General features: G+C 41.7%; 1 protein-coding gene across 3 annotated transcripts in view; it reads left to right on the plus strand.

Moving 5' to 3' along the window:
- The first annotated feature begins 7,271 nt into the window (after window positions 1–7,271).
- Window positions 7,272–18,362, plus strand: part of LOC126872030 (uncharacterized) — a 167,963-nt gene continuing 156,872 nt past the window's right edge. For all 3 annotated transcript variants that reach the window (XM_050631495.1, XM_050631496.1, XM_050631497.1), the window contains exon 1: window positions 7,272–7,535. In XM_050631495.1, coding sequence (XP_050487452.1) covers window positions 7,469–7,535 — 67 coding nt within the window. In that variant the 5' untranslated portion in view covers window positions 7,272–7,468. The remainder of the gene's footprint in view (window positions 7,536–18,362) is intronic.

Consider the following 18,362-nt stretch of genomic DNA (forward strand, 5'->3'; position numbering starts at 1 on the left):
ATTCTGGTGTCCTATAAAAATCGATTCGTCCCTCCAGGGACATCCCATCGATCACTAGGCATGGATGCCTCTGTACGTTGTACAAATCAATTGACGCGTCGAGCAGAAGCGGAAGGAAAAATATCCCGAATGGCACGGAGGGAGTACCAAAGGTATAATGTATCATGGGACATTAAAGGTGTTCGAGCCGAGGCGAGAAGTCACGCTGACTAAAAGAAAAAAGAAGCGACACGGAGAAGAAGAATGAAGGTGCGCGGGAGAGACCACCGGGAGCAGGAAGAAGAATCGATCCCTCCTCCTTTTTTGCCTAACTACCTACCAATCGCCTCTCTCTTCTTCTTCTCTTCTCTCTCTTCCTCCTTTTCCTCCCTTTCTTTCTTTCGTCCCTCTTTCGCTCCCTTCGTCCCTCGTTCCAAGCTGACTCGTTACTATCTACTACCGACGACTTTCCTTTCGCAATCTTGCAACAAATCAGACTTATTCCACGACTACTCACACCCAACCCATTGCTCCAAGTGTCGAGAAAAACCTCTGCTCTTTTGATCTCGACTGTCCGCCGGACAAAAAATTCGTTTGCAGTTTTTCACGGCGAAATCATTTGCCAGGGCTACGCGTTCTTACTTGTTACGCGGTTTGAGCCCAAGTTTCTTTCTCGCCGGATAGCTTCGAGGATAAAAAAACTGGGAATTTATGCGAAACACGGAACCTCAATTTTTTTCCTACTCAATTCCTGTTCGTCGAGCTAAAAATTAAATAAAAATATAGAAGACCGGATAGACCGGATATATTCTACAGGGTGGTCCGTACAGTCCGTTGATGGGTACAATTGGCTACCGTGGTTGTTCTACGTGGAAAAACAAGTCGAAAATGCGAAATAACATTTTTTCATATTTTGTTTCTGAGAAAATCGAATTCGGAAATTTATCAAGTATAATAATCTTTGTTAACCTATCGATTTGGTACGAGAAAACAATCAGCGGTAGATTATTATACATGTGAAATGAACTTTTTCCTTTTAAGATCTCATCTCAAAGCAAATCAAGTTTGAATATGTTCAGTTAAGAACTGGTCTGATACACGCGCATGATACATCTTCAAATTTGTTTCTCTCGGAAACACAGCGTCTTATGAAAAACTGTACTCTATACTTTCGACATATTTCTTACATACATACTTAAGCAAATCCTGTTGAAGAAAATTTCGGAAACTCGATTTTTTTCGGAAAATTTTCGCCTTATTCTTTCTCGTTTCGTGATCAACTGTACCAAGTATTACGGATCACCCTGTATATTTATACACCATACTAGATTATACTACAAAATTATGAAACCCGTATCACTCTATATTTGTATCGTGTAATGACATGTATCCATGATTTTGTGAGGCAAAGATATCGGATAGATCGATCTTGTTTGCCGAAGGAAAGAGGGGCACAACGCGAAGGATCAAGTTCGCCGGTCTTCGTATTCCCAACGTAGCGAGCTGCAAGCGTTAATCGAGAATCGGAGGATTTGCCGGGTAGATGGCGGGCAAACGATCGTCAGCGATGCTTACGGAGGAAAAACAGGAGGGTGGAAACAACGAAGGCATCGTAATGGACTTTGCGGGTGTCGATGGGCGACGGTGTTAATTGCACCGCCTCACCTAATGGCTCGAAACGTCCGCAAATGCTCTGGAGACTCGACTTTCCCGCCTCCTACCCACCGTGGAATCGAGCCTTTTAAACCGACCATTTCTGCGCGTCTTTTATCCGCCTCCCGTGGGCTAACCTTCCCCTTCCGGCTTACTTATTTTTGCCCACTTTTCATACGAGTGAAAGATGGCACGCGAATTCAAACGAACCTACCTACACTGACCTAATTAAACGAGACCTTGTTCTCTTTATCTACGAGGTCGAGAGACGTGAAGAGATTCTCTAAGTGCTTTAGTGGCGGACGTTTGTGATTAAGCAGAACAGCGATGAGCCCCTATGACCAGGCAGTAGTATAAACCGGTAGTTTATCAGACGCGATCGATACCAATTATGGAAAGGAATTCTTTCTGCAAAAATTTATGCTTTGTAGATAAACGTTAATGTATTGCTATCGTTCAGGCGATGAAATGTACCTTTGCAGATAAGTATAATAACTGTTACAAATAATTTTAACAAATCTTCTCTACGTGTGGCGACTTTGCTTGAATTGCACAATTCTACACGATTACTCGTGTCCTTGGTAGTTTAGAGTTTTATATACGGGACCAGGAGCTGTTATACTTATAAACGATTGTGTGTTCCAATGAAACGTTACAAGAGTGTTTAATTAAATGTATAAATTTCTACCGTTTCGACGTCGGTGGTCGGACGAAACACAGTGCATGAAATACGCGTTCTTTTTTTCGCGGTCAGGGCAGGCCGTAAAATTTAACGTTGACGCGACACTTGACAATTTCATTAAGATTCTCGCGCATCGTCCCTTTCCGGGACTCTCGTTAACGCCATCGCTGGAAATTGCTGGTTGCACAGCACGAAGTGCGCCCGAGTAATTGCATCGTCGCCAGCATTGCGACAGACGTTCTGGTCCACTCTTTGAGCATCCCGAAGTTAGATGGGTCGTTAGTCGAAAGTAGAGTAACCGGAAGTTAGCTGACCCGGTAAGATAGCGAAGCAACGCGCGCTGCGGCACCGGCCCAACTTTCCTAAACAACTTTCTTTCTTTGTTCCATCCGTAGTCTCTTGTACATTCTCCGTTTGTTCTATTTAACGCACCACTGAGCTACGATAATGCGCCCAAGGAGAATGTAAACGCGATTCTTATCTCCAAATACGTGTCCTAATAGCTCGCAGTGCTCTTCTACCGTTTCTGTTAATACCGATAGGTATCGGTAATTGTTTTAGCAATTTCAGATTTCCGAATGGAAATCGCAGAGACTCGATCTCGTTCGTTAGGTTACTTTTCCTTACTGTTTCGCAAGACGAGGATATCAGACGAAGTTTGCTAAACGCGCATAAGAGATAAGCTTCTTCTATGCTTTCCAAGAAGTGATATAATTTACTACAGCAATTCTCTGGTATATAGGTGAAACTGTTTGCATAAAGCGAATCGACCAGCGATGCGTATTTAGCCCGCGCTCGAGCGAAATATCCAGCGGCGAATCGTCGAACGGGATTAAATTTGATTCGCGAGTCGGGGAAACTAAACGCCGGCTGGGCAGGATGAAAAACGAATGGCAGAATATGTATTCGTAAAATTTCGTGAGTCCATTGAACAGGGACGAACTGTTGTACGAGGAAGTAGTAGTTATGGAAAGTGGCAAGCGGCGTCACGCAGCTAGAAACTTTTCTATTTAGTCCGAAACTCCGCGGCAGAGGACGCTCCTTCCGGTTTCGTAGCTCCTTTGCATTTAATGAGGATCCGCTGAATATTCAGAAACACCGCGTCGCGTGTTTCTATACACAAGAGCGGGGGTTTTTTTCGCAAAAAACTGGGTCGTCTCATCAATTTCTTAATTACCGTCTTCTAGGATTCCTTCTTCTTTCTTTCATTTTTCCCTTTCTTCTTTCCCCGATGCTATTATTCTCGGACGGTAGAAATAAAGGAGAGAGAAATATTAAATCCTGATGAGTCGGTTTCAACCGGAGGATAAACGAGTTTAATTCCATAGTACGATGTCCTCTGCTTTTGTCTCTCCCGTTAGTTCTCCCTTTCAGAAAAAAGGCCTAAGATAAATGCGAATAAGAGGAACGCCGAAGCTATGGGTACACGTCGTTTGCTTTCCCAGTCTTATGCTGAGAACGGAAATATTCGTCCCTGGCGTAACGGGGAACACGTTCCGAAAGTTGGTCGGATCGTCCAGACATAGGGTCGGAATAAGCCGGAAGTTGTAGGTAACGGTGCCGCCGCGATAGGAGAAGTTACGTAGCAGCGAAGTAACTTCGTCCTATCCTGGCCACCTCGTTTAACACACGCTGTGTGTGCTGATGTAAGTATAATTAGTTTCGTCCAATCCCCTTCTTCGACCTGTTTCAACCTAAATACCTCCGTAACTCGGACCCCGTTTGTGTGTATCCCCGATAACCATATATCCCTACCGTTTGACCACGTTTGACCACGTTTGACCACGTTTTCACGCTTTTATTTATGCTTGCTTTACGCAAAATTACTTCAACTACATGGCTATCTAGATGGTCGGTGAACCAGCGATAATGGCCAGTCGTTAGCGCTTTTTTGTCGCTTCCTTTGCAAGCCGGGTAGAGCGCGTAACTTTTTTACGTATACATACGTTGAACGGTTTGTTTATGGCACGGCGAAGGCTGGCAGAAATTTCCTAAGAGCATCATCGTACGGTAACTTTGGTCGCTTGAGAATAAACTTGTTTCAGGTGCGAATCTTAGCTGCGCTTAATCAGCAAGTGGTATTAGTCGACACTTAGACAGACGGAGAGGCACACTCCTGTTTATGAAATTTGGGAGAAGATCTGATGATTATTAACGAAACGATTAAATCGAACAGAACGTTGTGTTTACGCAAAATTAAGATACGATGATTTGAATAAAAATTTGTTAAAATTATTTATAAGCGCCACATAGTAACATAATAAATTTAAAAATAAAAGGTATAATAATTGGTCTTAATATATATTGGTGTTAATCGTAAATGCAGTATTCACGGTTTGGTTGGCATTCTACCCAAAATTCAAATTTTAATTGTAAAATGATTTTATAGCATATGCATATGGAATCGAGTTACTACAAATAGGTACAATAATAACATGAATATTAAAATTAATTAAAATAACGATGGAAAGACGCGCTGGATATGGACAACAGATTTATGTGGATACTGTTATAATATTGAATATACGGGTACTTTATAATTTACATATTAATGATTCTTCAGCTTCATTCTATTTTTCCACAAGTATCTCGATACCTTTGAATGCTTCCTGTACGTTTTCACGTAATCGGCCAATTAGGAAGCCAAAAGACCGCTGACCGTCAATGATACATCGATAATAGATGCATTAATTAAATCGTATCGCGAAACAATTTAATCAAATAACGTAATATAGAACACGTTTACCATTTACTTGACTTTATGCAATAATAGCAATCACAGTGACAATTGGTAGATGATTCTCGTTTAGCGGCTGCTCTGCGGTAATGCATTGAACGTAGAAATGAACTCGTATGCATATACACATACTATTCTGGCGAGTCATAAAATGACACGTTTACAATGCTGCTAATTACTAATTACATATCGTTTTGTCGATTGCATTCCCATCGTCGGGAACAATTTTTACCCACATGCTAACTTTGGAATACGTGGAAATAATTTCTATTCGATTCGGAAAGAAAACGTTTGATGCCCGTTAATTGGAGACACGCGAGAATGAATTGTGCGGACGACAAAACAATGTCGAAGGTTTAACAGGAACGCCGGTAACTATCGCGGTCGCGATAACGGTCGGGCAATGGGAATTCGACGAATTCCAATAAAGTCTCTTTACGTGACGCGAGGTGAAAATGCGACATTTATCGTTTTGATTATAAAGCTATTAAAAGAGTGTCTGCCTCAGTACGATAGAATTAATTGACTATCCTCTACAGTTGCACACAGCTGTGAATTGATACCATTCAACCGTATGAACTTCTGTTTGGAATAGTTTGGATCGTGTAAATCGAATGGTATGCCCGATATTTTCCTGTATCTGTCAATTCACAGATTATTGATCAGATAATAAATCTATTTCCAAATATAGATTTCTGTCATTTATTTCCTGAAATAAACAAATGAAATTTTATATACCTTTCCGTTCTACGTTCTATCTTTTTATCACTGTTATTACTCGCACCAACACAATCCAAGCATTTATGTCACGAAAACAAAGTTATAAAGAATCTATCGAGAAAACTCGAGATGGTCCCTTGAGGACGAAGCAACGTGCAACCATCCTAACTGCTGATCTATCGTTGCTGATGTATCGAACAACACGTTAAATTGTATTTCGACTGGCAAAAACAAAACAAGACACTTACTTTTTTATTAATTTTAAATCGACTCCTCGTCGTAGAATCTCTGTATTCCGTTTCGTAGATCTGTTCTCTCGACGTTTTCTTTTTCCCGTTCCTGGAAAATATAATAAATCAATGTTATTACCTTCGTCGTCTACGAAATGTATTACGTTAGGAAGCGAGCCGTTGCTCCTTTTATTTCCTCATAGCGTATGTGCTACCTGTCTATCTTGTTCATAGTCGTCCATCAATCCATTTTTCCGGTCCATTTTTCCCCCACGGCCATTTTGAATGTAACGCCTGTCCCGTCGTTTCGATATTAGTTCAGATTTCCCGCTTCTTGTCGAATCCTCCGCGCTTATGTTGCAATTTATGACGAAAGTTTTCGTACAAGTGTTACGTCGAATTGGAATTTCCGAGCTATTATCCTCGCTTCTGCCTCTCCAATGCTTTTCCATCGGTCGAAGGAAAAATTCAGAGAAACGGTGGACGAGCGAATTTCACTGACCGCCAATTACAGAGACGAGTTACAATTTTATTCGCTACCGAATAAAAATAACAAAGAGCGCAAAAAGCAGAATTACGCGCGCTGTGATTTATCCGCAAGCTTTGTATCAATCTTCATTCGAATAGCGGTATATTTGCGGCAGTTAGTTCATTTAATATCGAGATGCAATTTTATATCACGTCGATCGTTTCACGGCTAATAAGAATGCTCTCGAATTCGACACGATATTGCTGTCGCGTAAAGTAAAAATTTCACCGCGGAGTGTTTAAAATATAATAACGCGAATTTAAATCACGGTTATTCAAACAATTTTCAACTATCGCAGGTTAACCGCTGAAAGCGCGCATTCCAACGGAGATTAGCTGACCGATATAACGTTAAACTTTCCTTTCCGCCTCCACTTTCGAATCGCTCGTTACTCGCGGGGAAAAAAGCCCATAATTCTCGCGTGGATGCATCGCCCGGTGTATTTCCTTAATTTAATGTTCGGCTAACAATCCCGAGATACAAAGCATACGGTATTAATAATTACGCTTAATTACTTTCTAATTTCGAAAGTTCCCGTTTCACGATAGAAATAGCGCCATCGGCGGCTGAGAGCAGCGGCGCGATAGACCACGCCGCTAGTTTCAGTAGAGAAAACACGTATTTGGTCGGACGAGGACGAACTTACGCGCGTTTCAGGCCGAGGAAACGAGTCGGAGAGGGAGTCGTGATTGGTCGGAGTGGGGATCAGGTGGAGGGAGCACGCGAAAGCCACGGAGACCTGTCGCCTGTCAGTAAGCGCTCGACCATCACGCTTCTACGTTCGCGTGAGCTTTTCCCTTCGTTATCGCGCACTGCTCGTGATATTCTCGTATTCTGTTCACGTGTGCGCGTGTATATCTCCTTGTTTCGAACAGTTTTCTACGGAGTGGCGATGAAGTGATCGAGTTCCAACGTGCTGCATTTTGTACCAAAGAAGCATGGATCGACGTGGTGCCTTTTCCATTTCGATCGTTTGCTTGCTGATCGCCCTCGTTTTCGCCTCTGGTAAGTTATATTCTCACGTGTTATTTTTTTCAGCCTTAGGGATGTTCGTCGTTCAGTCTTTCAGCTTTAGAATCCTGAGTCATGTGGACGTTTTCGCTTGATTCTTCCAACGAAGGCTGTTGATAAAGCAACATCTTTGACTTTAGTTGTACACAGTGTCGAATGGTTTTCCGATGTTTCGGTCGTAACAACAAGTCGAGAGCACGTTTTGTCCTTTTTCGTTTGGAGAACTTGTTAGACACGTCGACAGAAATTCCGTCGTACTTGAAAACGCTGTGCTCTCGTTTTCAGTCTATCGACGTGGATTTTAATGGCACAGCCACAAATTATTGCTCCCATGGTGCGAACGTAATTCGCATGAACAATGATTTATGCTAGCTGGAACAAACTCTTTTCAATATTATTCGGTGTATACGCGGTAACGTGCTCGAGTAACATTTTGTTCACGTTAACTGTTCACCGCATAATTATGTCGCTATAGTTGCAAGGTTATTCACAGCACTGATTGTATTTAACTGGACTAGCCACGTGTTTATTTGCCAAGTGAATAGGACACAGAGAAGTATAAACGAGTCTTGAAGGAGAGACCTCGTGTGGTGCAACATATGTACATACATATAACGGGTGACGAAAAAATCCCAACTAAAATAGTGAATTAATATATCTACGAAAGACATTGTGAAATCAAATATGAAAAGATATTAAACAGAGCAGAATATCTGCCACACGATTACATGTAATAACGTGCGAATTAACGTACTATGAGATAAAGTATCCAGTACTCCGAAATTAATCATCGCACGAAAAACGAATATATGAAGTAATTTCACCTCTGACAGATATATTCGTAGCAATACCTTCATTGTAAAGTTACGTGCGCAATAAATTTTACAAGCGTGAAATATTAAATCGTGCTCGAGGGATTCGCGAGAAATTTACATTTTTAGATTGATACTACAAAATATTTTCCCCCGGAAATCGTTCGCGTTTTCTGCTATTGTACCAACAATTTCGTTTCTTCGAAATCTGCATAATAAATTCTCAATACCTTTCAATAAATTGTTACATTTTTCAAGCTCAGTGAAAGCGTACTATCTACACTCGCTCGTCCTCCGACCAGCGATTCCCCAAAAAACTTACATCCTTAGATTGAATCACCGGACACGATATTTTCTTTTGAAAATCATTTTCGCGTTCTCCATTGTCGCACTAACGATTCAATTTTTCCCTAATCGATCTGATAAACTCTCGATTATTCATTCAAGTGGTTGCGTTTTTCCAGTTGATCCGCCGTAGAAGCACACACTCGCTTGCCGAAAACGGTACTCCAACTTGACCCCTTAACTCGTAATGTATGTACACCCCTTTCCGCTCGGTTTCTTTCATTGTCGACTCGTGCCTTCTGTGTAAACAGCGAGAGGCGAAGCGAGGTGAGGCGAGGCCTGCTCGGGACGTAATTTGCTCGACAAAGAGGAGGCGAACGGAGGTAGGCCAGACCGAGTCCTCTCCTCTCGCAACTTGGCTACAACCCCGGTGGTAACGCCGCGTTGCACGTGCACCCTCGACCCTCCTCCACTCTTGCGTACACGCTGGATTTAACGAACCGACGCTGTTCAACCCTTACTCGTTCCAGATAATTATCGAGCCGGGTCTCGCAGTTGACACGTCTCGGGGCCCTGGAAACCACTTTCGTCTTCGTTCCAATCCCCTCTTTTAGCTTCGTTCCTCTTGTTTTAACAACTTGGAAACCACTTCTGGACACATGAATTTGGAAATTCAACGAGTCTGATTAAACGACTAAACATCTATTTGCTTAATTAGATCTCCGATGTTCTAGGGGAATGGTATTTTCGACATCGAATAACAGAGATATTACCCATACGTATGTATTTGAAAATGGAAATGATGATTGACGTATGGTTTGGAACTTACAGAGTAATTCTGCCTTCGTTCTATCCTCCTCTTTTAATTTTCGTCTCTTTCGTCTGAGGAAACTAGGGAACATCTTTGGGATCTTGGAAAATCCAATAAATGCGATCTATCTCTAAAATATAGATTTGCTTATCTCGAGCGTTACTCCTGGAGCGATATGTTCTCGTCATCGAACGATGGAATAATAGAGTTGCAACTCGATCAGATTAATATTCAAGATATTTAATTAAATACTTTTACAGCATCCTGTGCTTTCCTTATCGGATAATAAACTTGGCCATAATCTACGTACTTAAAGGTTGAAAGTTTGAAGGCGGTTTCCTTTTTTATTCGAATAAAAGAATGGATAGAGGATTGGCGGGTAACAATGAAAGAAGATTTCGAAGAAAGCTTTCCACGTTCCCCATAGAATGGATAGGAGGGAGGTGGGAGAAAGGGTGCATTCGGCGAGTGTATTTTCAGCGGGTACTTAGACGTCGCCAGACTTTCGTGAACAACAGGCCTCATTATCAGTCTCTTAAGTTACGGGACACGGAGCGCTCTTCGTTAACGTTGCAAAGTAGCAGAGCCCTCTTTCGAAGCTAGGATTTTCTATACATATAGTTTCGCGACCCGAAAATGCTTCTTGCTTGTCCTCCGCGACGAGAAGGAATAAATTTACATTTTTCTTACCCCTTTACTCTGGTTAGCTACGCTCTCGACATTCTTTCACGCTATACGTTCCGTCGCGTCCATTCGAACGGGGATTAAAGTGTTTCGAGAGGGAATAAGGAAGACGTTGTCCCCGTTTCGCATAAATCTTCCAACGAAGCGGACTCGTGGACGGGATTAGTGAATTCGGTCAATTAAATTCGCATCGCAGCGATTTACTTAGCTCTTGGTGCAAGTTGCATTGGTAAATATCGCAAAACGAAGCCTTCGCCGGATTACAGAGTTATACTAGTTTTACTGAGGACAAGAAGTTTCGGCCGAGTTTCACGGCAAATTCGGCGAGTTTCGTCGCAACTTCTGCCTCTACTTCTGATCAGCTCGAAATCTTTATATTTGCCAAACTGCTCATAATTAATCTTGACGTATCCGTCTTAAACGAACTTCGTCTGGGTGTTTGACTTAGAACGCTGCGAGGGTTCGGGGCCACGAAATCCTGCAGCAGAAGTTGAGATCGATCGATCGAACCGTTTACTTGTTGAATGTTTGATCTCGCTTCAGCGAACAACGAACCGTGAAGGAAAACGATCCTCCGCTTCTCTTGGAACGTTTTTTCATTGTTCATCACCCGAGACCGTCAACGTTAACGCGATAATCTTCCAGAAGATGAGCGAACCCGAGTTTTCTCGTAGATGAGCAACTTTCTAGATCTTTCAGCTTGCTGCAAACTTGAAATAGTTAGGGACTGAAGCGAGAAGTTTTGCGATTGATTGATCGAGTGAGCTATAAAGCTTATTTGATGGTCACTCTCAAGTTTTACACTTGGAACTTTTATGTAGATTTCCGAGTTCACTTACACTTTGGATCTCCATCGAACACACGAAATTTCGAAGATAGTTACAAGATAGTTTACAACTCGATATATCTAGTCTTACATTTCGCGAATATTTCTGGTGATTTCCAAATTTTCCAACTTTCCAACGAATCCATGGACGTTTATGCATTTATTGAAAATTTCAAAAATACATAAGGTTCGTATAATACTGCAAAAAAATACAGAAAATATCCAAGTACGGTAATCGTACAAAAGAACGGTGTAAATATAAGTTCGTATTTGTATCCTAAATATAACGGCGATAGAAGTGTGAAATCGAGGATGGATTTCGTCTATGATACCCAGAGAAGATCGCATTTAAGAAGGTATCACGGCGGGCATTAGAAAATGGAGTTTGGACGGATGTTTGGTTATCCCTGCATTTCATGGCATAGTACACATTTCCTTCGGATCTGAAACTTAGCATCGACACAGAGAACACGACGAGATTTCCGTGGAATTTAATTACTTCGGTAACTGATGTAAATGACGATCGCGTGTGAGCAATGTTGCTGTAAGATGCGCGCCATTGGTTGCCGCATGAATCCGTAGCTACCGCGAATTTCCCCTACGGCTTCGCAGCAGATCGTTTCCGATATTAATTAAGATTCGTATTAAGCCAGTCTAGGCGTATCAGGTATTGCTTTCTATCACTCGAGCTTGTAATATACCGACCAGTTTCAAGCGTTTGAAATCTGCTTCGCTTCGTTCCGGCTAATGCTGTCCAATGGTGATACTTTTCCCGTTTGTATCCGTTTTTGGCCATACTTGAATAAACTTGCAGTAACATCAAAGTAAATGTACCAGTTTCGAGCTAGTTCGGTACTTTCGTTGATTAAAACTGGTACTTTGAAGAGGACGATTCGAAAACGAAACCAAAATTTTTGTCTGAAAAAATGTTGCTCATAATGGGAGAACGTTAATTCAGTTACGAAGCAGTGCAATTGGATAATAAAATGCACTTCGTGCAATTGATCCCTGTTAATCGGATTACCGGATCGCTGCATCATCGCACGATTTCGCTAGTGCTGATAGCAGTTAATCGGTTTCGACGTTCAAAAATTACGTCATCGAACCTCCTGATCCTCCATCCTCGTCCATGTTCCTTGAAACAAATCGATCATCGAGAAAGCCTCGACCCAACCCGTTCGACGACAGTATTGGTTCAGTTGCATCCAGGCTGGCTCTCGACGGTCCTGCAAATATTTACGAACGCGTCGGATCGAAAACCATTTTTCCGTATTTTGCTCCCTTCTCGTTTACTCCTATTCATCTCCGGCCATCTTTGTCTTTTTTCCCGTTAGTGCTTTCGTTCCTACTATAATCGTTGACTCGTCTCTCTTCAATGAATAAACACGATAAGAGAAAAATTTATCTTTTAAATCCACAAATTGAAATACACATTCGGCTATTTTTTCGTTTCCGGATCGGTTTTGGTTCAACGATCGATTTTCATAAAGCCCTGAAAACGTATTTTTCACGACATTCGATACGCACGTGTAATCGGTTTTGTGCTTCGTTTCGAGCGAGCCGAGCGAAACGTTGAAACATCGAAACGTCGAAATGTTTTTTCTTTTTTTTTTTTTTGTTCTTTACGCAATTGCCGGCTCGATGTGAAATCTAGTAACTGCGGTTTTGTAAACGCGTACGATGAGAAGTTTTCAACGGATATCGGACCCAGAGCTCGGCTTTCTGGACGCGATCGAACGATCTGTTATGTTCGAAACACGCTCGTGCTCTGTTCACCTTTCGGTTTACCGTTTGTGGCTTGCTTTGCCTTTTCTATCCCAAATCGGCCCGTAGAAATTGAAGTTCTCTCTCTTTTTTTTTTGTTTATAGCCTCACCTAAGGATATTTTTACCGTGTTTTCCTCTAGCGTCGATATCGCGTATTCCCTTTGCGTTACTTCCATCAATATTCGATAGGAACGCTGTGATTCCAAGCTGCCATACTAAACAACGTGTTTTATTACAGTACGTTGTATAGATTCGACAATAAGGGCAGCTATAACTTTCGGATAGCTCACGGAAGGGTGAAACGAGAAACGAGTTTCGACAAAGGCGTTACGCGTCGGTGTCTGGAGGATAGAATTTTAAAGTGCAGGATCGTTGGTCGGGAAGTTTCAAGAAAATTGGAAGCTCATAGCTCGGAAACTGTTTCCCCGTGAATTATCGGGCTCGGAGGATTAAACGTCCGAACGGGGTAAATTTATCGACGAAGCCCGCCAAGAATAACTGAATGAGTTCTCTTGATTCACTCTTATTTCCCCGGCTCGTTGATGCGAATTTATTGCGTTTACACGTCTCGTAATTTCAGCCACGCGACCAGCATGGAAATCCATCAGAGCCAAAAGAAAAAGAGAAAAAAGAAAGAAGAAAATATGGGCAAAACTTCTATTCTTATAATCCAGATGCATCGAATGTCGAGCAAAAATATTTGAAAAACTACCCTGATATCTGATAGATGATTTTTTTCTCTCGCTAACTCTTAAAAAAACCCCTCCCTTTTGAAAAGCAACCGAGCAGCTGATTTATCCCAAGGTATAAAAAACCTTGGTAAACGTTCCATCTGTTTCCGACTGGATTCATGCTAATAACCTTTTTCGCCTAGTTTCGAGTTGTTGAAAGAAGAGACAGCTTGGAATTCGATTCGGCGTAATTGGTGTGCGGATTTTACACCGGCCTTCGGATATCGAACCGCCTTAAGACGGCGAGGATCCGCGGTGAAGCCCGGTTTTAATCTCTTAGCCGAGGGGTTTCTGTCTCGAGCGAAAATCCCAAGCGTTGCTTCTATCCCATGGATACCGGGGAAACTGTCCCCCGAAGAAGTAAACCGGCAAATGAAATTAGATTTGCAAAGCAGCGCATTGAGGCGCGTCGGCATGCATTTCTCTTTCGGCCGGACTGATAAGCGAAAAAATTCGATTAGCTCTTTCTTGGCTCTTTTTCGATCTTGGTATTATTGTTCCGGATAATTAACTCATTGTCAGACGATCGATCGAAAATACTCGATAAAGATTCGATTCGCGGAGAAAAGGAATTATCGTTCTCGTCGTCTACGAAGAACTTAAGCCGGAGTAATTATTTTCCAAGGTAACCCGAGGGAGCGCAGGTTCGCGATAACCACCTAATTCGTCGATATGATCGAGAGACTTAGAAAGGTCGTTGGTTCCTTAATTGCAACGGGAATATAGAGCTTCCATTCTATTCGGCAAAGTCTGCTTTCCGATCGCAATGCCAAGGAATCTTACTTTGGCGAGTGAAACTTTGAATGACATCCAAGCTGATGGAAATCGATCGGATAAATTTAATTTCCTTTCACAAACATTACATGATATTATTTATTACTCGTTTATCTCATATAAAAAGGATAAAAGGTGTCATCGGCGTACAAGAAAGAACGTGTACGTGTAAAATGATGCAAGAGTATGGAAAAAAGTTTGCGAATGGAAATTGCAAACACGTTGGAAGAATCCAAGAAGAAATTTGATACGTTGACAAATGGATTTTTAATAAGGTTACGATTTCAACGAAACCAAAGCCTCAACCATCGTCACCACATTCTAACGCCAGGAAGTTTTATTCTCGAGATTAGTTTTATAGAATCTCTACATTTGCAATGTGAATAATAACACGCGATTTCTATAGGTAACGTTAGTGCCAGAGAAAATGGAAATTAATTGACGGTATTGTGGTTCGTTACTTTTTATGTCCTTTATTTGCGAAGCATTCAAGGCGTTTATGCTGGAGGAACCGCAATATCCATTTCAAGATACCCGTGCGGCTTGTACATTTTCGTAGAACGATAGCGAGAGCGGTAACGGCAGGAGAATCCGATACGCCTTTCGTAACAATTTCCATCCGCGCGTATACTCTTGCCATCGACTGATTTCCCATCCTGTTCGAGCTTCAACCGCAACTATACACACTATCGCGTTATATTCGGGAAAGCTTCTATGAAAATTGTATAATTTTAAACCAGCCACTTTAGCGGAAGAGAGAAACATCTCCTTTATTATGGCTATCTTGTTCGTTTATTATGGCTATCTTGTTCGTTTATTTAAGCGATTCTTGTGTCGGGAATTTTCCCTCTCTTATTGTTTGTTACGCGTTGCCTGGCACGTCGATCGATCATTAAATTAATTAACATTTTTCTATCGCGTTCTCAAGAGCTGTTTAATAAGATCTCCCGATTCCTTTCTATAGGAATTTTCTCGACAATATCGAACTATTATTATTATTTTCGACAGTAGCACATCATCAAGTAACATCCAGCAGCCATTTCTACGTTTTCTTCCTCAGACAATCCCCGCTATTGTCTCGTTCATCACTAGAGAACGGAACAACGTCGTGAAACATCTTCGAAACTGTAAGAAGTATCTCCTTGAAGAGGAACGATGTCGACTGTTCACGGATAATGTTTAACCTACAGATGGATTCTTGCGGCTTGCAACCGCGATTTTCTTACTTCTTATTTCTTCACTTTTCCTATTGTATTTTCGAATGGACGTTTTTTTTGCGTAACGTTTGATTTATCGGGAAGAAAAATACTGAAAGTCGACGAGAAAGGACAATATAGTCGGAACCTTATCCCATTCGTTCGCGCTGGCTCTGTTCGAGTATTTTGGTGTCGTTTTTCTTTCGTTATCCTTTGTTGTCTCCGTGATTACACGTTGGTTATAAAGGAAAACGAGCCAGTACTCGTGCTTTAATCGCCGGACGAATCTAATCCTGAAATTGCCACTTCCCACGCAATGTCGATTCGTCCGATCGCATGCCTGTTAAAGCGATCTCGGCAAGCATGGACTTCGTTCAGTTTTATCTCAGTCAGTATCTCGCTGAAATTTTTTTGGCAGATATGATAGTATCATTAATGAACAAACAAGCAAACGTAAGTTTTTGTAACTAGTCAATTTTACGTAAAGTCCTAATCAAAGATGACGCGACTACGAAGGGCTAAATTTATGTTTCAATGCAAAGTATCAGTTTATGGTATTAATGGCTGAAGCTGCCCAAGCTTATATTGATTTACCACGAATCGATCGCTTAACGCTAGAGCCGCTAGATTCACCTTTGAAACATCAGTTTTTAACTAAGAAGGCCGGTATTTTTCTTCGTGTACTTTTTTATTCGTGTACTACCAGTTTTATTCAAAATAAATATATTTATCGTTTAGGCAATTAATAACTCATTAAACTGGTCTGGAGTCTCGTATCTTCTTTACACAGTTATCCAAAGAAACGTGTCTCTACAATCGATAGTTAAATAATTCGGTCTTCCAAGAGTTAAGATTCGGCAAAGTGGTAAAAATCACAAAAAAATTATAAAATCGTCTATACACGGTGATCCGAGATTACAAAATTTCGATCCGCGTTATGGTTATGGTTATACTAGAGATTGTTGATTAATCCGGCCAACTGCACCGCCGATCTAGAATACCAAGATCGGATCGTGTACGTACGTTGATTTCTCATTCACGAGACGTTCCGTCACACGGAACGAATGTACATTTCCGCGGGATGTAGCTCGACGCTTGGAAACGACGAGCCAAGGGAAGTTCCTCTTTGGTTCGTCAAGTTGCAGCCCGACTAAACTGCGAGATAACCCGAAGTTATAGGAAAGCGCGGCATTGTAATATCGTGCAACAACATTTTCGTCGGCTCAAAGGCGTAATAAGGATTTGCCGTACCGGCACTCCGCACCGCTACGACTTCGCTTGTCTGCGCAACCCCTGGATAATCCTAAAAGCTTCGACGGGAGCGTCGCGTCCTTTTGTAATGGATCGAGACACGAACTTTCCGCCGTCTCTTTCTATCGATCGCCGTCGACCGGCTACGGAGTCGAATTCGATGCGTTTCCTCCTTCTTAGAGCAGCTAGGTAACTTGCAACTTTATCGTTTACTTCCGTCATAATCCTTCGATACTACGATCTCGATTATGAACGTTAAAAGTATAGCCAAGGTTTATGATTCCAAGTTACGAGTCTTTGGCACTGTTTCAAAGTTTCAGGCTAGTTTCGCTGGAGTAATATGGTAAAGTACGTTCGTGGTCTTCTTAGAGACAACAATTTATAACTACTTAATTAATATATTCACTGTCATTAAAGTAAGAATTCCTCTTTAGGAGTTGTATATTTATATTAATTAAATTATATATATATTAATAAATTTATATTATATTTATTTATATTTATATTTATTTATATATGTTAATATATTAAAGAATTTCAATGATAATATCTGTAATAATGTTCGTACCAATTGTTTTAACATGTTGCTTATTTAAAGATCTCGCGTACGCAGTCAAATTTTTACGTGGCATCGTGAAATCTAGTTCGCATTGTCCGAATCGATTCTTACTTACTAACGTATTCTCAGTTACTGTTTCCCCACGCTCACTCAGAATCACGATACTACGATATCTAAAACATTAGGAAGAGACATTACAATAATTAAATGGTCTCGTAGCAGAACGAAACAACCAGTGTTAAAAGGGTAATAACTACCTCTGCTACTGTAGAACATCCTCAGAGTCCAAGAATAATTGTGGAGAAGTAGAAGAAGAAGAAGAGGAGGAAGAAGCGGAGCAAGGCTCGTTAACGAGATTCGACCGTGACATTACACGGACAAGTCCGCTCCAGTAGGTACGTTCCCACATTTAATCATCAAAGGAATTTTCTCGTTGCTGAATGCTGAAAGAACCGAGGCGGAAGCGTGTCAGAGTCGTCGCGAAGAAAACTGTCGTTTGGCCCGGTTTTGTAAGGAGCCGTGTATTTACGGCTCAAGCCACATATCGATCTGTCGACCTCCTCACGGTCGAGCGTGTCAACGTCGCGTAGTCCTTGGCAATGTTCGTCTTTGTCTCGCTCGATCGTCCAGGTTTCTCTCGAGAACCCTTGAATCTGACATTTGGCCAAGGCAGCCGGAACAAAGGCAGCCTTGGGCGATTGTTTCGAGGTCGTTTCTTCTTCCTGAACTCGTCGTTTAACTCAGACTTAAGCATCTTCCATCATTCGTTATCTCTCTAGTGAGAGGCGTGTTTCTTAAAAATTACACGAAAGCGGCCGCTGTAGAAGAGACCAACGCGGTTGTTAAAACTCTCCTGTCCATCGTTAATCCCGGTTTTCGTCAGCAATGATCCCCGATAAAGATCGTGGAAGAGCATTTGTCGATGAACGCTTCGTTTCCTGCGAATTCTCGTCGAAAAAACGCGAACAGACCAGAAGGGAACGTTGGTAAAGGGATCGAGCCGTCGAACAAAGCGGTTCGTCCTACTTTTTTTCCATCTTATCGACATCTTTTAATCGTTTCATTTCTCGACGTATCCTCGTTGTTAACTCCGCGGACGTTATACGGAATTTTTTACGAAGATTAC

Source organism: Bombus huntii, chromosome 12, assembly GCF_024542735.1.
Source record: "Bombus huntii isolate Logan2020A chromosome 12, iyBomHunt1.1, whole genome shotgun sequence".
In the NCBI taxonomy this organism is placed as follows: Eukaryota; Metazoa; Arthropoda; class Insecta; order Hymenoptera; family Apidae; genus Bombus; species Bombus huntii.